Source organism: Emys orbicularis, chromosome 2 (genome assembly GCF_028017835.1).
Source record: "Emys orbicularis isolate rEmyOrb1 chromosome 2, rEmyOrb1.hap1, whole genome shotgun sequence".
NCBI classification, from domain to species: domain Eukaryota; kingdom Metazoa; phylum Chordata; order Testudines; family Emydidae; genus Emys; species Emys orbicularis.
The window spans coordinates 228,788,927-228,813,164 of NC_088684.1; the positions used below are offsets into that span (position 1 = coordinate 228,788,927).

The 24,238-nt window shown below is 38.9% G+C and overlaps 1 protein-coding gene across 1 annotated transcript in view; it reads left to right on the plus strand.

The window, feature by feature from the left end:
* SATB1 (SATB homeobox 1) overlaps window positions 1-24,238 on the plus strand; it is an 80,273-nt gene that overhangs the window by 23,298 nt on the left and 32,737 nt on the right. Inside the window, exons 5-7 of the mRNA XM_065397901.1 lie at window positions 4,485-4,596; window positions 7,893-8,347; window positions 16,235-16,447. Of these exons, the coding sequence (XP_065253973.1) occupies window positions 4,485-4,596; window positions 7,893-8,347; window positions 16,235-16,447 (780 nt within the window). The remainder of the gene's footprint in view (window positions 1-4,484; window positions 4,597-7,892; window positions 8,348-16,234; window positions 16,448-24,238) is intronic.

Below are 24,238 nucleotides of genomic sequence, written 5' to 3' on the forward strand. Positions count from 1 at the left end.
TGTCTTTATAGTTTGCGAGGAGAGGAAGACTTTGTTAAAAGAACCATTTTTATACAGCAGTCACCATTTCAGTCTTGCTTTACCTGTATTATGAAAGCAGATGGTCTGCATGTCTTTTGAATATTTATAACTATCAAAAACAATCTCTTGCTATTCACCCTTAGGCTTATGAGATGTCAGGACTGTTCTGGTTGAAAAAAAAATCATCTTGGGTGTTTACAGAAAGAGGATTACATTAAGCTGAAATGACTATACATTTTCCAGTTTAATATTTGTCCATCAGCTGTTTAATCGTATTTAGATAATTGTGTAAATAAGTTGTTGCAGCCCTTGCCCCCTCCACTGATAGAGCTTGAAAGCTTTAAACACCGATGAGCCAGTTTCATAAATGCTTCTCTCTCTCTCTTCTCCCCTCCCCCCACCCTCCTTCAGTTAAACAATTAGAAAGGCCTAAATAAGTTTTGGTTATGATACCACTTTGAGGAGGAAATTTCATACCAAAAAATCCTTAATATCTAGCTCAGAGTCCTGTAAGGGAACTGTTGTCTCTGGTACCCTCTGCTAAGTCTGTTAGCATGTATTTGTTCTGTGCAAATACTGCATCCCAAATACCCTTTGATGAGGTTGTTTTCTGTGCTTCAGTCTTGTTATGTAAGAGTAATGTTAAGGTTATTATGGGGGAAGTTTTGGGATTGTGGGGCTTAAGTGTTTTTGACTGGAAGCTGAGCAATCACTGATAACAGATTTTGCTGTGGTTGGTTGATTTGGCAGGAAAGCATGAACAGTTTTGGTTTGGATGATTGAATTAACCTGATTAACATTGTTTTTGTTGTTTTGCAAAAAGGACAACAATACATTTTTAGTCATAACTGACCAGTTTTTTACCTGGTTGGTAAGCAGTCTTACAGGAAACAGTGAAGGAATACTTCCCGGAAAGTACCTACAGTGGCAGCTGAAATGACCAGACAGAATCAAACATAAAATTCTTTCTGTTGGCTAGTGAAACACATCATATACTGGCCTCTAACATAATAATGTAAAAGGTGACTGACACTGGCATCTTTTTAAGCAATGGACATATAAACAACTTACGTTCTAAAGAGTGCTTGAAACTTCTTGAAGAACACCTCATGCCTATTTATCATATCTATGATATTTAACCTTTTGAGGTGATGAGATTCAGTTTATAAAACTACATTCTAAGGAAACCTAAGCTGAACTTGAGAACCAATTCTAGCCCTATTCCACCACAATTATGGAAGACCTAATTGTAAACAATGTATCTGGCTGAAAAAGAAAGCTCAGGCTGCGACAGATGGTATCGTGCCAGAGTACTGGGGTTTCTGTCAAGGTGGCACCATTTCAGATCAGATCTTCATCAGACTCTCAAAACAGAACTGCAAGTACTGTACATGTACTTGTAGGACGTGTGTGTGGTGTATTTGTGTGTGTGAGACACTTTGGATCCTAAAGCAACTTGATCCGAAGGATAAGGTTGTGGGAGGTTCTCTAAGATTTTGAGATCTATGGCCAACTTATACAGTTTATCAATTTTCTTTCACAGAAAGTGTGAAAGCTGTGGCCAGATCATGGGTGAGTACTGTGATGCATTTGAATATGTCTGAGATTTATTCAGGCTGCACGTTGTGCTAGCTCATCTTCCCTGTTCTTGGGCAGCATCTACAGCTATAGCCTGTACATAGGGTATATCTGGATAAGGAATTTAAATGGTACAGTCCTGGACCATAAGACAATCAAGTTTAACACTTGTGGACTGTTTGATCACGGAGGAATAAAAGGCACCAACAAAGAGTTTGAGGGCTTTTTGCATGTAGTGTAGCCAGCCTGTGGTTGAGAGAGAGAGTAACCTCAGTATGCCTAAGATCAAGATTCTGGTTTCCTCAAGAATGTTGGGAATATCTTCCAAGACAGAGAGAGATACCATGAGCTTCTGAAAACAATGGTACAGGCAGATCAAGAATAGAAACGGTGAAGAAAAGATCTGGTGAAGGTACTTGGTGGATTACCAAGATATGAACATTTTACTAGACTTGTAAAACTGTTGCCTTAAGTGAATTAGCAAATGAACCACAGTAGTTTGCATGTTTGTGTGAAATATTCTTGAAGAGTCCACTGTTAAAGAGGGACTTTCAGACTGGGAATACTTTAGGTACAACTACATTGTTTGTGTCTTTCACTGTTCCCCTTGCCAAACTTGCTAATTCTTAGATATGTGGGGTGAAATTGTGGTCCCACTGAAGTCAGTGGGAGTTTTACCGTTAACCTCAAAGGGACCAGGTTTTTACCCATGTTGTTTACACAGGCGTTTTGACTCAGCCTATCAGTTCCTTCTGTTTGGTCCTACAGTGAAGTCACAGTGCTGAACTGATGATATCCTATTTCTTTGGTAACAGACTGTGATGTCATTAAACACAGGATTATAACTTGAAGTTGAATGACATTTAAGTGGAGATGAGGATAGCAAATCTTAGGCAGACATCTTAAATAATAGCAGGAGGCACACAAAGTATTATTAAATTTATTGTATCATAGCAAAAAAGAGATGATCAGAGATGAGCCAGATTTTCAAAAATTAAAACCTAAATTTCACCTGCAAAATATGCATGTGTACACACAAATGGTTAATTGTGTGGACAAAGTGGGCTGTGCAGTTGCCGATTTTTGCATGTACAGAGGCAGGTTTTACATGCACAATAACCTGTTCATTTATTCAAATGTATTGCGGATGCTACTCATGTTTTTTTTGTTTTGTTTTTTGTTTTTTTATGTTGTCATGTGCACCAGCTGTCCCCATGGGGAGTAGCCAGAACTGTAAGGGAACCTAAAGCCACAATTTTATTAGTATCAGACATCAATGATCTTGTCATTGTACTGGAAATAGAAATTGGATTCAGTTAAGCTTAGTTTAAGATGATTCAGGCTGTAGATAGTGATCTGTCAAGATTTCCTTATACTGTTTAATAGATTTCTAGTTCATTTGAAAAATACTGGGTTAATGTAAAGGAATAGTTATCACTTAAAGATTATATATTTTTAGTGGTTTATGGAAAAAATGTGAAGATGACTTTAAGGTAGTAATTGTCTGATATGTTCATTACAGGACTTCTATAGTATGGTTTCCATATTTTGCCTTATTAACATGTCAGCATAACTGTTTTGGGATCTAAGAAATTCACATATTGCTGAACAGCATGTTATAAAATGAATGCTTATAATGGACTCCAGTAGAATCAATAATCAAGATAACACTGTGTTAGATCAGGAATAGTTTGTAATAGACAGACTTAGAGGAATATTTACTGCCTTTGTCCCCAAACTGGCTTTGCTAGTGTTTATTACAATTCATATAACAAAGGCCCCATGCTGTACATTGATTTCACCATAGCACAAATATAATGAAATGTTATATGCAGGCTAGCAAAGGAAACTTAATAATCAGGGCTTTGTCTTCTAGAGAGTCATTGTGTTCTAAATATGCTGGACAATTCCTTTAGTTATGCTAATAGTAGTTATTTTCCGCATTAAATACTATTGAAATTCATCAGTCTATTGGAATTGCATTCAGTGATTTTTTGTTGTTGTTGTTGATCCCACTTCCTATCACAAAAATATATTGCCTATATTGAGTGTAATTTTTAACTTGCAACAGTGCATTAGTGTGCAAAACAATCTTGATTGATTTGTGAGACAGCACTTTATTGAAAGGTTTTATAAATGGTTAATTTGGTTAAAAATTGGCACCTCTTTCTATCTAACCAACTTGTTTCTAAAGATATCCTTAAATTTAATAATTTTAAAATGTCTTATTCTTTAGTATATTTTATGATTAATCTGCAGTCCTAGAATTAAGCACTTAATAGCACAGTACCTAGAGTAGAAGCTGACAATGAGAGAGTTTCTCAAAGTTGTTCCCTAGGAACATTTTAAGTTTGGTTAAGAAGAGTGCATCCACTCTTGTGCGGCATTGTTTAAACCACTCTTCTGCAGCCCAGAAGACCTCATTCTAAATTAAATTTGCCCCCGTGATTCTCTGGGTTCTGGGCTGCATACAGGTGACATGAAGGGAATGGGCATATCCTTAGCAGTGTTGTGTGGACCTAGGATGGTCAATTTCAGTTGAAAGCAGAAGTACTACTAATAAATGACACTTTCTGAATTTAGGATTTTAATTCTTTATCTGGTGAAACAACACCTCATCTCTAGTGGTCTAAGATTCTTAGAGTTGATAACTTGATTCTTTTCTCAGTGGATTTGGTTTTTGTTCTCATTTACAATGTATTTGGTATATGCTTTTAAGCTTGATTAATGGATTTAAAGAAATTGAAGCTCTGGGCAAAAGGATTAAAAATGCAGTATGATGCTCAGACTCTAAAAATATTATGGTTTCAACAATTGAAATAATTTCTGTTTCTCAATTTGTGCTGCTATGTGTTACAGATGATTTTTTCCCCCTTTTCATGCAGAGTATGATTTCTTCCATTGTGAACAGCACTTACTATGCAAATGTCTCAGCAGCAAAATGTCAGGAATTTGGAAGGTGGTATAAACATTTCAAGAAGGCAAAAGATATGATGGGTAAGCAAAAAAGTTGCAGTGGTGGTGGCTATATACCATTACACATGTGTCAAGGTCTGTCACAGTCCTATAAGAAGGTAGAGCTCTTAAAGATCAATGTAGTGTGCTTTTTTTATGAGGGCGCAGGGAATATGCATATAATGAGAGAATTAATTTCAATAAATATTTGTTATTAAACCAGCCAAACTGACTTGGCTTGTCTGACATGCGGGAAATTGGAATAAGATATAAAGTTGTCATTTTGTAAATCTGAGGCCTACCACGGCCTAGAATAATTTTTTTTTTAAAGCTTTATTTAGAACCGTGAAAGATTGTGAATTTGTGGATTTTTTTTCTAAAATAGTACATTTTATATTTTAAAGAAACAAGTCTGTAGTTACTGTAACAAATTCTAGTCTGGTCTCCATCACTCTCCTCCTAAAGAAGCTTATGAATTAACAAATGAACTGTATCTTGCTGTAACTTCTGTGGACTTCTGTAACTTCAGTCCATTATGACAAGGGCCTTGTTATAGCTATTGGGACAAATTTTTGCTGATTACAGTAAGGCTATAGTGTGCATGTATATTATAGGATTATAATAAATTAGTTGATGAGGTATATTAATTCTTTAATGTGTTTATAAATGTCTTTCACGGTTTGTTTTTTAAATCAATTAATATAAATGTGGGCATTTTACATCCACTTCTACATAATAATTTTCAAACTGTTTTTGGAATGAAGAAAATGGAGTCTAATTTGGTTTGAATTTTGAGCATGTTCTAGCTTTTAGTATTTAAAGCAAAACCATTCATCTACCAAAACGGGTTCCTTGCCTTTTATAGCTTAAGGCAGTAATGAAGACAATGCATCACTTTTGTGGTAATTGCTTGAATTACTGTTCCAAGTGAATGGCACACTTGGGCTGATCTCTGCTTTCAGTTAGTGAAAACAGAAGGCTGCTTTCCTTAAACTTGTTTGCAGCTTCTGTGTAATGTTAACTTCAGCAATGTCAGATTTTTCTGTAAGTTTAAAATCTAAAGCTGTTTGCTCCTCTGAGATCTGTGTTAAGGCTTGAGCCAAAGCCCACTGAGCTCCGTGGAAAGACTTATACTGATGTCAGTGGGCCTGATCCTTGTGCCAATCTCCCCACTGCACAGAAGGGAGTTTGGCCATCTCCACAGAGTATGCAAGCCAGGGGTAATGGGAATCCCATTACCTGAAATGGTAATACAGCCACAAAGTCCACACTACATCTCCTCAAAAATCCTAGTAGCTGATGAAACTAGAGAGGGGCTCCATGATGACAGGAAGCTGTGAGTCCTCACCAGAGTTTGGAGGCATGGGGCCTCTTTGTAGAAGAACCCCATCTTTCCTCCGCCCTTGACAGGACAGTGTGAGGGGATTCTGTATGAGGGAATCCATGGACAGATTTCTTCCTACAGACTCCCCTCTGGTAGGAGGATGATCTGCTGAATAATTGTTAATGAGGAACATTAGTTAGTGTGAACATTGTAGATATGTTTTTCTCCCTTCTCATAAACTGGGATTTGTTTCTTACACTGATATTTTTATTTTAGGAATATTGCCAGTAAATGAAACACATTTGAACAAAGAGCTATTCCAAATAAATCTGGTTTAAAGGAGCCCTGTCAGATCAAAGTTGGCCAAAAGTTTGATGAGGGAGGGGGACCTCTTAATAAAACCTAAAGGAGTATTAATCTAACCTGTTCCAGCACTACATATGCGCTCTGCTCAACTATAAGGGAGTCTAAATTGTCCACAGAGGCGCTAGAAGTTAGAATAAAAGGTGTGATTAGTCAGAGGGAGTGTCTGGGGAAGGTGCCAGTAAAAAAAAAAAAGTTTAGCTGTGCTTCAAGCCACTGAAACGATACATGGGAGGCTATAAGATAAAGCAGCCTGTCCTCCTTCCCTACCCCAGTCTCTCACATCCAGATCCTTGAGCATGGTTGAAGAGTAGCTCAGGAGTGAGCAAGGTAAAGGTTGCCTTTGTCCATTCTTGGTCCTGCATGCCAATACGGTCCAACAGCAAAATTTAACATAAATTATTCTAGTTTCTAACAGGCCATAGGATTGATACAGCAACGAGGAATTAGCAGGGTACAGGGATGTCTAGATTGTATGCCCTTCTCCATCCCATCTGGGAACTGTAGATATAGTAGGGAAGATTCTGCAGGAGTTAAAGTTCATGGGTGCAACACAAGCAGCCAGTGGGTCTATATGCCAGAGTGAGGTTGCTCCCCAGTAACAGCCACTACTAGGCTTTGCATGTCTGCACCCAGAGTTGTGCACACTCATGCTTATTGAGGGGCCTCCCTGAATTCCTGTAGAGCCGGGTAGCACTGCTCACCATTCCCTCTTCTGTGCTCCAGCTCTTTGCTTTGTCTAGTTTTTGCTTCCTGATTTTGGGCCCTTGGTTATTTACAGTGCATTAGACCAGGGGTGGGGAACCTTTTTTTCCTATCACGGGCCATTGAGCCCCAGAAAAAATCAATTGCAGGCCACACACAAGTAAAAAGCAACTTAATTTACAGGTTTTTTTAGAGCGAGAAATATAAAACGTTCAACTCAACCGCCCCGGGGGGCACAGAGGCTCAGGGCTTCCCCCTGCGGCGGGATGAGCCGGATGAAATTAAGCAACTGGCCGCATCCAGCCCGCAGGCCATAGGTTCCCCCACCGCCCTGCTTTAGACCCATATGACTGTGCATCCTCACTGCAAACATGGCTTTGTTGTTGTTGTTGTTGTTGTTTGTTTTTTAATTAAATAAATAAATGGAGATATCCTATCTCCTAGAGCTGGAAGATCATCAAGTCCAGTCCCCTGCCTTCACTAGCAGGACCAAGTACTGATTTTTGCCCCAGATCCCTAAGTGGCCCCCTCAAGAATTGAACTCACAACCCTGGGTTTAGCAGGCCAATACTCAAATCACTGAGCTATCCCATTTGGTGGCTGCTACATTCCCCTTGTCCTTACCTTCAGGAAAGGCTCCTCCCTTGCCATACTTAGACCAGATGAGACAGGTTTTTACTGAATCCCCACTAGCCCATCCTAGGTACTACTGTCTGTATGTGCCATGTGTGTGTGTTCGTTCTTCTTTTTAATGCACTGCACCATCCTTGGAAGGCCAGAAATGTAAGATTACACAGGAATGGTGTTGCTATGAAACTTCTTATGGGATTTACAATACAGTAAGCCAGAATCTAAATTAAGCGGTCTTCTTCTAAAGAGTGTTTTACTATTTTCAGTTCATCTATACTGGTATTTTGTCTAACTAAATGTTTCTTTTCCATTCTAGTTGAAATGGATAGTCTTTCTGAACTATCCCAACAAGGTGCCAACCATGTCAACTTTGGTCAGCAACCAGTCCCAGGGAACACAGCTGAACAGCCTCCATCCCCTGTTCAGCTTTCTCATAGCAGTCAGCCATCCGTTCGGACCCCAATCCCAAACCTGCACCCTGGACTTGTATCAACTCCTATTAGCCCTCAGTTGGTAAATCAGCAGCTGGTAATGGCCCAGTTGCTGAACCAGCAGTATGCAGTGAACAGACTTCTAGCCCAGCAGTCCTTAAACCAACAGTACTTGAACCACCCTCCTCCTGTCAGTAGATCCATGAACAAGCCGTTGGAGCCGCAGGTCTCAACCAACACAGAGGTGTCTTCCGAAATCTACCAGTGGGTGCGTGATGAATTGAAACGAGCAGGAATTTCACAGGCAGTATTTGCACGTGTGGCTTTTAACAGAACTCAGGTCAGACTTTTCTTTTGTTTTTAATGCAAGATTCTGTTCTTTTCAGTATTTGCCACCATTTCCATCTCTCACCTTGTTCATTTCCTCCCCACTTTCCTCCTATGAAGGAGCCATCAGTACTGGCTTGTGCTAGTACATCTGTGTCTAAGTTGACATGGTAGATAAACCTTAAGTTATCCACAGTCAGGGCCAGCTCTAGCTTTTTTGCCGCCCAAAGCAGCGAAGCGGAAGGGGGGGGGGGGGGGAAAGGTAAAGCCGCGATCGGCAGCACTTCGGCGGCAGCTCTTGCAGGTCCTTCACTCCAAGAGGGACGAGGGACTCGCCGCCGAAGACCAGGACGTGCCGCCCCTTTCCATTGGCCGCCCCAAGCACCTGCTTCGTTCGCTGGTGCCTGGAGCCGGCCCTGTCCACGGTGTGTGGAAATTCTCACCATTCTTAAACCGCTTTAATTGTTCCTCTCTCGTTCTAGTTGCTATTCTTGGATGTGTAGTAATTTTCCAGAAGGAGAGAAACCTAGCAGCTCTACCCAGAGCCAAGCTCAAAGCCACACACCGAATCCCTTTCTATGTTGTAAAGATGCAGCTGTGCAATTAACGCTGTCTGTCTCGCATCATGCGTATGTGTATGCTGAACAAACTAACCGCAACACAGTGCAGACTGTGCTGCTCTATATCCCAAATGTATTCTCACTCTGTTTTATCATTAGCTATACTTAGCCTCCAAAGCACCCAACTGGCTGTTACTATTTTCTTTTCCTGCTAAGATTTGTTCTGTGACTACTACCAAAATTTTAAACACACCTCGACTAAAAGATGTATAATTTTTTTATTATATATCAATTTGGCTTTTTGATCTCCCACTCTTTCCATATGTCTCCTTTTTAAAATTAAATTTCATATTAAAACATTATTTTTTCTGAGTACCAGTGTACAGACCAAAGTGTATACTGCAGCTGTCAAATGCAGTAAAACCTTTAGCTCTAGCAAAGCTGATACAACACTAATGTGTTAGCTTTTGACACTTGATTTAGAAGCTAATGCTGCTATAACTTATTCTTCTATAGGATTTTAACTTAATGCCATGCCACATGAAATGTAATGAAGACACACTATGAAAGAAATGCCAATATATCTAATAAGCATAAGAAAAAATAAAAAAGTATAATTTTTAACTTAAGGTAAAATGATTCTTAATATGAAGTATGAAAAAAATGGCTTGGAATTATGAAAATTTAAAACTTAGTGGGAAGGTATCTGACCAGTGTGTAATTTAACAATTATGCTCTGAGTAAAGTACATTTCTTGAACCTTTTTTGATTTAACTTTCCTTCTTGTATAATTTAAGAAGGAAAAAGACATTACACTTTAAATTCACTAATACTAGGTTTATATCAATGCACTATTTCCCATCGTTATAAATTAGGAAAATGAACTCCTTTAGCTGAGATAAAATATAGCTTCTGTGTTGTATGTTGTGATTTCTGTAAAAGGTTGTAGTTTTTCTTAAACATGAATCCTTAGATCCTTACCAGTGGTTGAGGTTTTTAGGATTGGGTTTTTACACATTATTTCAGTGGTACTAGTGTATCTGAGTAGGATCAGGCTATGTCAGTTGAGATGTGTGAATAAATATACATGTGTGGGTTTTGGTTGTGCTTTTACTTAACACACTTGCAGTATTTAACATTTCTGATTATTGGCACTATTTCCTATTGAAATAAATAATAGCTTCCAGTTATGATGGCCTGGGGCTGCCATCTTGCCTACAAGTAAAGCTGAGCAAATAATTCAGAGAATAATTTATTTAGTAGATTTTGCCTCTGTTTGAATCGTGCATGAGCAGCTTGAGACCTCCACCCCTCAAAAATAGTTTTTGTTTCCAAAATTTGCTAGTTAATTTTTTCACACAGTTTTTAGTCTGTAGATTGTATACGAATGCATTCTTCGTATTTGATATTTGAAATTCAAGTTGGAATTGGTTAATTTTGATTGAACACCTATCTCATATAGTACCGTATATTTCTATTTTGTGATTGGATTTGTGTAATCTTAGAATTAGGTTCCAGTGCAGATACTCTCACAAATTAGGAATTTGTTTGTTTAAAATTTACTGTTTCCAGGAATATTGTTACCAATAAACTCATTAGGATATACTCAAAAATGGTCCAAAATGGGAGAAAACACCATCAAAGTGAACTTGTTTTAAAAAGTCAAATGAAGAGAGATGGAATCTCTTCCCCCCCCTCAAACAAACAGTGAACAAACAGTAGTTGCCGTTGGAATCTTACAAATTGCCTTGGCTAATTAATTAATTACTTGCCATTACATTACCTGTGTATTTACAATATTCATGGTATTGGATATGGAAAAGGTAGAGAACAAGATAGAAATAATGCAGATGCTGAGGGAACCTTAGACCCCAATCTTGCAGAGAGATACGCAAGCCTTACCTTGTGCCCCTGCAAAGCCCAATTGAAGTCAATGGTGCTTCACACATACACACTGTTTGCAAGATTGGGGTCTTAGCTAGTTATCTTGGGTAAAACAGACAAGTTTAAGGGTCGCTGCTGCATTTAATGTCTACATTGTATATATAAACCCATATTTTATAGATATGCATATTTATTTTTAATCAGTGTATTCAGAATATATCTCCTTTAACCAGATTTAGGGGAAGAACTTTGATGCATTACATCTTTCAGAGGTTATTTCTGAATACAGTATAGTACAATGTACATGTAATATTTATTTTTATTTTTCAATGGTGCAAAGTGAAAATGTTTATTTAAATCCAGCTACTAAATTCTGAGTTAAAAACTAACCCGGGCTTAACTGTGACATGTTTAAAAACTGTCATAGGTATATTTGAGCCTCTCTCTGAAACAGTCCAGGCACCATATTATGCCATCAGTTTTTTAAGCAGAAGACTTCACCGGAATCGGTTAAACTGTGTAAAAACTAATGGTCTGATATGGCCCCAGATGAGAGAAGAGACTTGATTTTCAGTATAGAAGTTAAAGAAGGAAATGACTTCTACACTGAGAGCAATGCAGCATAACAGTCTGGCGTTCAAGATGGGCGTCAGTTTTGGTTAAACGTGCTGGTGTAGATGTCAGCACTTCTTATCTTACAGACTTTAACTCTGTCAATATTACATTGTGATACTGATATAAATATGCTTTAGGAAAAAAGAAATTCCTAATTACTTCAATGGTTGGTCAACACTTGGCTCCATTTTTCTGGGGATTTTTTTTTTTTTTTTCCAGGAAAAAATTCTTCTTAGATTAGAGCTGCTTGTGCTAGGTCCTAGTCCATAGGAGAGAGGAATTTGGTAAAATTACATCTGCTAGGGTGTGTGTTTTTTTTTTTGTTTTTTTTTTTTTACTATCTGAATGTTATTTTATGACAGTGTTGGGGGTTTTTTACATACAGAAATTAACCAGATGCTTTTAATTTTCTCTTGGATAATCAAATACAACTTCTTTTTCAAACTTCAAAGTTGGTACATATATAGTTCTCAGTTAGGAATACATGTCTGGCCAAGTGTAAAAAGAAAATAGTTGAGAAATCTATAACTGAGTGAAAATGAGCATACTTTGCATATGCAGTACATCATTTGCCTTCCTGATTTATGTACCTTAGGCGAGTGGAACAACCCGCCCTCCCCACCCCTCCATCCCGGTCTGTTGCTGAACATTCCCAGTTGTCCTGTAAGGTGGGCTTCAGTGCACAGTGAGTCTAAGGTTCTAGTGATTGCGTTGCTAGGAACCCCTGTGAAGGGAATGTGAAAAAGAAGCAGTTGCCATTCCAACCCAGTGGCTGAGAGAGAGGTAGATTACATCGCTTTAGCCCCTCTTTGTAGTGCCCCATGCTAAGTTCATTTAGCCAAGATTTGTGTGAATTTCACCCCAAGTGTGGCTATCGCAGCTATCCATGTGCATATATCTGACTAAAATAAACCAAGCTATGTTTCAGTTACGAGCTGTAAATGAATGAATAGATTGTATTCAGACTTTTTTTTTCATCTAAATTCAGTACATCATGCAGATAACACATATGTATAGTGAGAACACCCCATTGAAATACATAGGCTGAGTCCAATCCCTCACTGGGCACAGATGAGGAGGGTGAGATGAAGAGGAGCCGGCCAGTTGTGGTTCCCTGAACCTTGCAGGGGTGGAGTAGTTTAGAGACGTCTCAGGTCTATAACAGTCATAAGGGGCTGCCCACTAGCTAGGGGTTGCTGAAGTGCACTTTGGCCATACCCTTTATGTTGGGGACAAGGAGAAGGAATGGCATAGGGTAGCTGCACAGGCGTTACACTATGTCTATATGGATGGGAGGCTGTCTGCTCTGCTTTTTCCTTTTCAAAAGTGTGTCCACCCAGAGCCAATCACAAGTAGTAAATGTGAAGAGTAGTGCACAATCATTTCAATAGTCTTATTTAAAAAACATTGCAAAAAATGCAGTACGTTTGCAATGCCACACACACACAAGTTGGTCAAGTCAAAGGTTAGGTTCCCATTTCGCTTTAAGGCATACGTTGAACCATGTATATAGTACAGCAATCAGTACTATGTACATTTCAAGCAAGGAGCTATTAGTCATGGTTATGGTTCAAACCATAACTTTGGATTTCCTTTTTGTTTACACTTTATCATAACATATGTTGCATAAACTCTGGTTTTGTTGTATCAAGGTGACTGCAAAACACATTGTTCTCACCTACCAAAGTTCTTTGCCTAAAGAGAGGCTTGATTTGCTGCTTTTGCTATGTCTGAATGTAGATTTTTTTCTGAACAGAAAGTGACACTTTTTTGATTTCTGAACATATCTGAATGTTTTTGAAGGATACCCTCTCTTCCTCCCCTCCATTCAACCCATATATATTTTGTTTAAAATATCGGCTTTTATTGTGCCATTCATTCGTTCGTCTTTTAGTTTTTAAATGGTAGAGTACAACCAAAAATATGTGAAAGCTTCTGGATATTTAAGACTATGCACATACTAATTCTGGGCAATTACTGTTTTAAAGGAAGAACATTTGGGTGCAGTAAAGTGCAGACTATCATTTTAAAACAAAATCTGAAGTTTACACCGATCACCTTGCTAGGCTTTTTTTTCTTTTTTCATTTTGTCTTTGGCACACTTTATTTTCCAGTAAAATGAAGAATGAAGATGGATTATTCAAAATTGATAACAGTAATGGACCATCATGTAATGTTTTATTGAATTTGAGCTCTGTAAATTATGTGGTGGAGGGAAATTTGCCTGCTTAAGTATAACCGAAATTGCCACTGTGTTCATATAATTCTTCATAGTGTAATTTAAGAAAAAGCACACTATCCATATCACTATTGAATAAAAGGTAAAAAGGTGCTATTACACTATCATGACAGCTCTCCTCTTGCTACTAAGCGACATAGATAAATGTGTCTGCTTATAACTTACTTGGCAGGAATCCAAACTTGTGGGTGGAGCTTGCAAATAATCTTCCACCTGGACATGTGATTTAAACACAATGTAATGGAGACAGATAGCACTCAAGGATATTCTACATATTTTTGGGAGGTTTCAGCAAATCACATTTTTCTTCTGGGAGCTTTGAAGTTCCATAAGGCTGATAAAATCTATTTGAATCAGTGATTACGTTCAAAGAGGAGACGAACTGGGGGCCAGACAGGCAATGTTTTTGTTCATATTGGCAGACACTTTCATTTATCTCCCATTTTAAAGAATTCATAATTAGCTTTTGAAAGCACTGATAATATTTATTGAACATTTTTGTGCAATTACTAATGAATTATACTTGTGATGACTTGAAAACTTTTCTTTAAAATGAGGTTTGGTGGTGTCTTAAAATACATCTCCACTAAAGGGGGGGAAATGGGACTTTCAGGCTGACAGATTGAAGTTTCACATGCAAAACTGCATTTAGTCTTCATGCAGCCTGAAGTATAATATCAGGAGAGCACACACTACAAATTGTATCTTTGCAAATCACTTTAAATCTGGTTATAAGTGGATGGTAAATCTGTCAGTCTCAGTATTAGACAGGGTGCTAGGTTTGATGTACGGAATGCTCATTGGGATTTACCTGTTTATATTTGGTCATACAATTTTTAGCTGAATTTTAGTGCTCAGAAAAGTGAAGGACTAGCAGTACCAGCTAAAGCAACGTATTGCAGGCAGATACTGCTCTAGTACTTCCCAATTCTGTTAATGCACCTTGTGCAGTCACCTGTATTCATGTGTGTACTGGAACTTTCGCTCTCAATTCATTAGAACTCCTACTCATGTCAACTCAGTGTTTTCACAGCTTATGGTGAAGGCCAGATATACATTTAAAACTTTTGTGAATATAATAATGTTGATTTGGGGGTGTGGTTTTTTAATTACATTCCTAACCAACAAAAGCCCTAGAGTTTATACCAGCTTATAGTTTATTTCGTTCAAGGAACTGGTGTAAGTTATACCAGCAAAAGCATTCTTTTTTTGCCATTTTAAGTTGTCTGCATTGGGAGAGTGTGCTGATTATAGCTAGACCGAGAAACCTTTCCTAAATCTAAAACTTGCTGTTTTGTCATCCATATCTCTTCATTAGTTCATCTTCTCCAGTCAAATGACCCCTTGTTGATAGTGGTTGTCAGCAGTGGCTCTCTTCCTGCCCCCAGCTAATTAACTGGTGTTATAAATTCATTGCTTTTTATCCTGTGTATACTCCTTTCAGCATTGCTACAAAAAGCACATATGAGATCATATTCCGGCACATCTCAAACACACTTTCTATAACTGTGCTGAAAATGGCTTTGTCTACCCTACAAATAGCAGTTAAACCTTTCTGAACAATTATTCGAAAATTAGAGGCACCCATTGCTAACTAGCATTCTTAGCACTGGGTCATATTTCTAGCATCCAGAGATCTAGTAAATAGGTAGATAAGTATGATTATTGAAAATTATTGCCAAAAGTAAGTGTGTTTTGACTCCGAACATTTTTTAAAAAGACTAAGTTCCAACCCTCCCCATAACACCTCTGCCTGTAACTCAACTATTCTATACTGGTTTACTTCTTGAGTAGAAACTACCAAATTGTGCACCGGATCATCACTACTTGCAAGAAAGCCCACAGGAGAGGTGGGGTAGGGATGAAGAAAATTCCATGAGGTTTGTCCTCCAAATTATTCCTTGGGGTTTGGGCTTTAGGTGTGGGTTTGCATTTGCCTCTTTCCCCCCCTCCCCCCCCCCCCCCCACCAGATAATTAAGGGTTTGGCTAATCCTTCTTGTGAATAACGGAGGATGCAAGCAAGGGTCAGGCAACTATAAAGGTGCACAGACATTCTCTGCACCAACCTCTGTTTCTACACACTCTCTTTTCCCACCCCATCCCAAACCATGCATTTTGTCAGTGTAATTTTTCAAATATCACTTATTTTCAAAGTGCTGCTTGAGTTTCTAGAAATTTCTGCTTTCCATTACTACCGATTGAACTGATGCTTCTCTGCAGTCTTTGTCTACCCGGCATGAGAACTACACAATCTAGTGCTGCTGTTCTATGTGGATTTCATTTATTCTTAACTTCTTGCAATTGTCTGACTGTGAAAGATTTCATGGCAAGTTAAGCCAGTAAAAGGAAGTAGACCAATTAGGCAGAATCAGTTTATGTTGTATGTAAAGCAGATGCTTAATAAAATTAAGAATACAATTGAGGCTCTCTTCTCCACTACCTACATTGTCATTAATATATTCCTGTGCGGTGTGAATGCCTTTGACTGTTCATGTTCTAAACATAGTGGAAAAGAAAAAGGAATGATTAGCAAAGGATTTGCAGAGCACGTTTTACAAAAGATTGCACAGCCTAACTCTTCAGCATTCTTTTTTGCTACAGGGCTTGCTCTCAGAAATCCTCCGAAAGGAAGAGGACCCCAAAACCGCCTCACAGTCTTTACTGGTAAACCTTCGGGCTATGCAGAACTTCTTGCAGCTGCCAGAAGCCGAACGAGATCGAATTTACCAGGACGAAAGGGAAAGGAGCTTGAATGCAGCCTCTGCTATGGGCCCAGCACCTCTAATAAGCACACCGCCTAGCCGTCCTCCACAAGTAAACCACTTTCTCAGTCTTTCAGATCTGCTCCTTGTGCCTTCTTAAGGTCCCACTGACAACCTCTATTTTAAAAAAAGAAAAAAGCTTTTCAATACAATTATGTTAAAATCCTAGTCAAATCATTAACTTCAGTGCACACCAAAAATTAAGTTTAGGAAAAATATAATAAACTCTTATTTGTTAAAAATCTTTACTTCACATCACAGCAGAAATAGTATATTTTCCTCTAACTTTAAAATAATTTAATGTTAGTAATATATTCATAGCTAAAGAGTAACTTTTGTGGTACCAGTTATGAATCATGGATTTGATTTGGTCCATTTCTTTTGTAACTATTGGTCTGCATTAAATGTAACAGCTTAAATAAGTACTATGAAGATTTAGGGCCCAGTTCTGGTCCTACTGACTTCAGTGGGAGTTGGAGCAGGAGCAGACCCATGGTTCCTGTCCTACCACTGAGCAGGTAGTATTGGCTCATTAAGAACCTGATCAGAGGTCCTTAATACAGAGATGGGTTCAAGTAGCTGAAAAATGGGGGGGAATTTCCTCAAAACATTCCTGAAATTTTCTCTTCACGTCAACATTTTTACATTTTCCAATGATTTTTACCACTGTGAACCTTTATGTCCACATGGAGTCCCTTCAGTGACTCCCAGGTAGGCATAAGTGTCTTCCCCCATGAATCTTTTTGAAAGATTGGGGCCCTAGGGCAACATCCTTAAGTCTTTACTCAACCCTTAGTCAAATGAAACAGCTGCTCACTTCTCTGAAATCCAGTGGGACCACTTGCTCAAATAAGTATTCCTCGTGTGAGGATCTGTCAGACTGGGCAACGGAGACCTAATTTTGAATTTTCAGCAACTGTCAAACGGAATCAATGGTAGTTTTGGGGAGTACAGGATTGGGCCATAGGAATGCGCTGGTTTCTCTGGAAAAGAAAAACTGTCTTTGTGTTGAAATATTATTAAGAAATATTGCATGTATGCTGAAATGTTCTGTGTTGCTCTAGCTCAAAGTTGTACCACTGCTAGAATAGACACACACACAAAAATGTGCACTACTATACAAATACCTGTGGGAAACATACGATGCATACACCAAAATAATTGTATTGAATAGGGCTTTTGGTCCTGGGAATTCTGTTTGAGTAGATGACTATTGAAGGGTAATAATACTGATCAGGATCATACACACACTGATTGCTATGTGCTGTACACATTTTGAATATAGTACACTTAATGAAGATTATTTTTGTAAAAACTTTAGCTAATGAATACTAAAAATCCTGATTAATAACAAATTATTTGTAGAAAAGGATGGAGAGGAGTTAGCTTCTGATCTGCTGTAATGCATTGCATGAGAAAGGGAAATTTCTGTACCAGAACAGACTGTGCTAATGGTCTATTTTTGTTGTCATTAATGAAGTTTAGTCTGTGAAGGTCCCTATAGATACCATTAAAGATAAAGGATGAGGGTCACTATTTACGTAGTAATGTTTTAGTGGAAGAATAGTTCAATACAGATAACTGTTAAAATAACATCTGAGTTTGGTTTAATATCCCTGCCTGCCTCCCAGAAGCCAAGTAATTCAGAGTTAAGGCAGGCTCTCCATTCTTAACTTATCCCCTTAAACCAAGGTCATGCGACACTATGTCTCCAGTGGTCTTGGACCATTTGGTGATCTAAGAAATCAGGTTAACTGCAATACTGACAGGCAGAATGTTAAGTCAAAGAAAGGATCAGCCTTAACTCTGAATTTGCTTTCTGATTTAAACTCACATAAGCAACCTAATGCATTCTAAAGAAGTTTTTTTTACATTTGTTTTTATCTTTCAAAAAGTTTATATATAATTCTGTGAAGACAACACGTACTATTAATCACCAAGTTATTCTTATAACCATATTCAGTATCTATCCATGCTGAGTAAGTTACTGAGTATACGAACATGTTATGTGTATCATTGATTCCCATTGAAAAAGTCATTTTAAATCAGCCAGTTCAAAGTAGAAGTAGCACACTTTTTTTTTTTCTTTTTTTTTTTTAAACTAAGTAAGGCTGCTCCCCCAGATGAATATTTGTGTCCTGTAAAACTGATCAGAAGACAGTTTCCTAAATGCAGTATTTTTCTTTGTTGTACTACAAAATATGCTAGGATTTTACCTGAAAGAGAGACGTGGTCTAGTGATCAAGACAGAAATGTCTGAGTTGTGATTCTGGGTGCTACTAACTCCCTCTTGGGTAACTTTCATTCTCTGCCTCAGTTTGCCATATGGGGATGTCCTGAATCCTAACTTCAAAAATGAAAAGTCCTAAATAATCAGTACGTATTTTTCCTGTTTGTTAGTTACACTGGAAAACAGTAAAAATTCTATACATTGTAGGGGAAATAATTCATAGTAGTATAAATGCCGGAATTATGATGCCTCTATTAGATGGATCATAGCAGTGATCTCAATATTTATCATAAGAATTTTTGTCCAGTTTTTATTTGTCACTAAATAAAACCCAATGAAATTAATAATATCCTATCTATTACATATTTATAGGAAGTTATAGTCTAGCAAAACGAAGTTCACTATATAATGACAAAGTTAATATTTTGCTCATTCACCAATGTACATCTTGGATTATTGTTTAAAGACAAAACGGACCATTTAGCCTGACAACATACTTGCACAATAGCAAACATATTTTGATACTAAATTTTAAGACCAGTAAGATTTGAAACAATTAAGATATGAAACCATGAAATGGGGAGCTAATATGCCACACAGGAAGGTTTATTTTGCAATTGAAAGTTTATCTGTTTGGGACGGATGTGAAAATAAACATCCTGAAAAGGATCTCCTGTGTTGCCAACTGGCAGCCAGACAGTAGCGCAGACTTAACCATTAGTGGCCAGGCTCATTGGGTGTGTGAGTCGTTCACAAAATTGCATGCAAAAATACAGTCAGGACCCTGGTGTTCTAATGGTAACGCAGCAGTAAGTGCAAACCCTGATCCCTGAGCTAGGAAGAGCTGTGCTGAGTTTCTCACTCATACAGCATGCTCACGAGTTACTACTGAGCTAATGTATCTGGATTGTTTCTACCTCTTCCTTGAAAACCTGTAAGGAGCTCTTCTGCCCCTTACCCCTGCTCTTCCTCCTCCAATAAATAATCTCCCCCCCTCCCCCAATACTCAACATCAGACTCTTGCAGATTACCTAGGGCTTAATTTGGGTCAAAAGCTACAGATGCTATCTGCCATGTAGGCTGACTGAACCAAAAGAGGCAAAGCACGTGTAAGAGCTTGCAATGGAGTTGTTCAACTTGCCACATCCTGGGATGGAAGCTTATGCTCATGCAGGTGGTGATATTAATTAATATTCTCCTACAACAGTGGGGCTTACTAGGGGCCACTGAGAGTGCGACCCCATTGGACAAAGTGCTGTACATACATATAAGAGAGTCTTTGTCCAAGGGAGATGACCTGCTCAAGTTCACAGAAGAGATCGCTGGCAGAGCAGGGAATAGAACCTAGGTCTCCTGAGTCCTAGTCCAGTGGCCTGTCCACAGCACCATATTGATTCACAAAAAATAAAATGCTCCTCAAATGAGCTCCCTTGCTCTACTACTCATTTTCAGACCTGTCCATCACACATTCCCTGGTCCTAAGGGCATGTCTTCACTAGCAACATTAAAGTGCTACGGTGGCAGCTTTTTAACATGGCTGTGTAGGCGCGGCACAGCTCTGGGAGAGCGCTCTCCCAGCGCCTTTAAACAAAACACCATCTCCATGAGGGGAGTAGCTACCAGCGCTGTAGCACTGTCTATACTGCCACGTTACAGCGCTGAAACTTGCAGTGCTCAGGGGAGTGTTTTTTCACACCCCTGAGTGAGAAAGTTGCAGCGCTGTAAAGTGGCAGTGGGAGAAACAACCATGCACCATCTCAGATGTGGGGGATGGGCAATTCTAACCCAAGCCTAAGGGATAAGCATCTAATAAGAAATAAGTTGCCTGGAAATGGGGGCATGGAGGGGTGGCAACAAACACACCCATTGTTAATTATTTTCAGTGGATATACTTCATTCACTGCTGATCAGCTAGGGAGGAACTCCCCATCCTGATCAGTATCATGGTGTTTAGGGGCATGTTCCTTCCTTGGACTGGAGCTTCTTGAGTGGCTACCTCATTCCTGTTCCCTAGTGTCCCTAAAAGAACGATCTCTAGGATTCAGGACCTTTTTGCCAACTCTTACAGGCTGTTTTCCAAATCAGAGCTGAGAGAGTGGGAGCACGATAATTTCAGGCCAGAGTCCCTATACGTTTCTACCCTAGCTGACTGTCATGTGTCTACATGCCTGGCTGTTCTGAGCTGCAGGTTTTCCTTTGCAGAATGTTTGTTTGAGCCACCCTGCAGTCATTAGGCAGTGGGTACTTCCCTCTCAAAACAGAATAATCTCTGTCGCTGCAGGGAGCCCAGAAAGCCCGAAAAACCTCCAGTCAATCAGGTGGGATCCTTTTTGGCCAGACACTGCCCTCCCATCAGCATATGTGAAACTGAGCATGTGCAGACGAAGTGCAAAGTAAAATCTACAAGGCCAGCATTTTCAAAAGTGCCCACAGATTTTTATGTGACTCAATGTTTTGGGTGCTTAGCTTGAGAAACCTTTGTATTTAATTTTTTTTTCCCCAAACGTGATGAGTACTCCCAGCTCCTTTGGATTTCAGCTGAAGTTATGATTCTTTCATACTTGTGAAAATCAGGCCAAAAGCTCTCAACTTGAGCACCAAAAATCGAAGGCCACTCTTGTTTGTAGTATTGGTGTAGCTGTTTTGGTCTCAGGAAAAGAGAGACTCACAGGTGGGGAGGTAATTTTTTTGTTTTATTTTATTGGAACAACTTCTTTTGTTGAAAGAGACAAGCTTTCCAGATTCACAGAGCTCTTCGCGTCTGGAGAAGGAAAACTGTGTTAAAGCTAAATACAAGGTGGGATAGATTAAGCATAAGGGGTTCACATGTTGTAGGAGACAATTTTAAAAAGTGGGCAGTTAACACCTCTGCAGTGGTAAGACAATGAAGAGTTAGTAGGCAGCAGGGTGTGTTACAAGTTGTTGCAATGGGCCATAAAATCAGTGTTTCTGTTAAATCCATGGTGTTTAGGGTCAACAGAGTTGCGACTTTAACTTCCCAGGCTTACATCATATGCCCCAATAACAACTATGGGGTGAAACCAGACAATCACTATGATCTTTAATGAACTCACCAAAAAAAAAAAAAAAGACTAAGACACTCTGTGACCGGTTAAGGAACGCTTTTCACAAAGTGATCACTCAATATCTGACCTCTCCCAGTCCTTGTCCTCAAAGAAAACCTGCAGGACACCTTCAAAAGACCAGCCTAAGAACTTAAATTCACAACTCTACTGCACATTATAAACCATGGACTTAACAGGGACACTGGGTTTATGGCCCGTTACAGCAACTTGTGACACACTCTGCTGCCTACTAGCCATCTATTGTTTTATACTTAACCATCTGTCCCGCCTCGTATTTACCTTGAATAAAAAGTAAACAAAAAGTAGTTTGTTTTGCCTGGAATGAACTACTTCATGAATTTTAATGTACGATGTAATATTAAAAGCTAAACCAGGATTAAAGAAGTTCCCCCCCCCCCCTAAGCTAAAACAGTACTTATGAGAATGTGTTATAAAAGATTTTTGTTTTGATTTTTTCCGGGGGGGGGGAGGGGAGATTCCATATTTGTGAAAACCTGTTCAGATTGGTTACTCCATCACCACCTTGTGCTTTGTTTAGGAAAAGTGAATGATTCCAGAACTTCTCATGACTGTAATCAATCTCATGTGATGAGATATGTATCTGGGCAAACTAGCTGGGAAGGATAACGTTTTTTTCCAAATATTTTTGAAATGACTAATGTGGGGGGAGAAGGAGGCTAGTCTTATGATATTAAACTTTGTGGTAAAATATTTTTCACCCTCATCAAGTGTAAGCATAATTTGGTTACCATTTAAAAATGATTAGCTGATATTTAGTGACATTAAATTGATCTTGATCTTTTTTTTTTTAAGTGGAAGTTGTGGATAGTTTATAAAGGCTTATTCCAAACTCTTCCCTTTCCCCAACATATCACATTTTCCCCCCAAAATGAAAATGGTTGTGCCTTGAGTTCAGGTCCAACTCCAGCACAAAAGCTTATCTCAAAAAAGAGCTGAATCTAATGAAACCTCTCTCTTCTGAATAGATTTATAGAATGTCACACTTTAAGATTAGACTAGAAGGTTGCTATATACATTATGAAATAATTTTTCTATATGAATATCCTCCAAAAGGTTAATTGACTGTTACTTAGTATTCATCAGACCAGAGCAGACCAATGGTCCATCTAATCCAGTCATAGTCTGCACCTGATGTTTCAAGAGAAGTTGTTAGGGAGGCGGGGGAACATTTGCACTTGACCAATTATGCAAGTTTGGAGGGGTGAGGGTTGTTGGGGGGATAAAATTTCTCTCCAGCCCCAAAGATCGATCATTTTATACCCAGAAGTGTCAGGTTTGCTTTTTCCTGACATTAATTTGGGCTAATATAATATTTTAGTTGTCTGTCAATGGATCAAGTGCTGAATAATAGAGAATAAAGTCCACTGAAGTCAATGGAAGTCTTTCCATTGACTTCAGTGGGCTTTGGAGCAGGCCCATAGTCAGTATTGTACTGCACCAACATAAAGATAGGCACAGTCTATCTGTTAGCATTAGGGTTTTTAATAGCTCCTATCACTGTAGTATTAAGCATTAATTCATGTATCCATCTACATTCTATATTTCCCTCAGGTTTTGCTGGGGGTTCTTTTGTGGCAGTACACTCCACTGACTGAGCAGTGTCTGCGGTAGTATCCTAAAGCACCAATGCACTATGTAGCCACCTTTAGAGGTGGGGGTGGCAGCCAGCGAACACGCTGCAGAACAGCAGAAATTGTGACCAAGGCCACAGGGACAAACTGGTCCTCATACAAAACATGCTATGGAAGCTTTAATGTCCATGCAGAGTAGGCAGGACATCTTTATTTTATCCCACTACCACTCCTATGAATTTTTGCATGCCTCAGAAGTATGAAGACAACCCTGACAAGATTTGAACTGACGGTCCCAGGAAATCCCAGTATTTCAGTGTCGATGCTTAGACTACAAAGCCATCCACTTTTAGCTTTCTGGTCTCAAAGTTCAATCTGATTTTTGCATGAGTTGTGAGAGCTGCTTACAATAATGCATTTAACATGATCACAGTTGTAGATAGCCTTTCAGTACATTTCAAAATTATAAAGGTTAGAGAGTCCATAGTGTGCACATAACTTTACTGCATGCTACATACCTGCGCTCTTTCCGCCCAGGTGCAAGTAAAATTCTAATTATAAAAATGTGCACAATATACTGTAAAGGGGTGGCTGGGATCGGGGGGTTGTTGCATTTTTAGCATATTTTCTTTTTTTCAGGTGTGCATCCATATTAATATCAGACATTGTTCATACTGGGAGGCACTCATGCCTCACACTAGAAGGCAAATACAACCACATGCCTGCTTTTCTGTTGTGGAGACTCATAATGTTTAGCAATGGCATCTCTAGTTACAGATAATGTGCACATATTGCACTGCTGCTGAGAAGCCTCGTAGGCACATCCGCAGTGGAGCTGATATGCACTCTTAATTTATGGACCATATTTGAACATTCTCAGACTATTCTGGAGGGTGTATAGTCTGGATTAGCCATAAAATTGGTCCTTTTTTTGT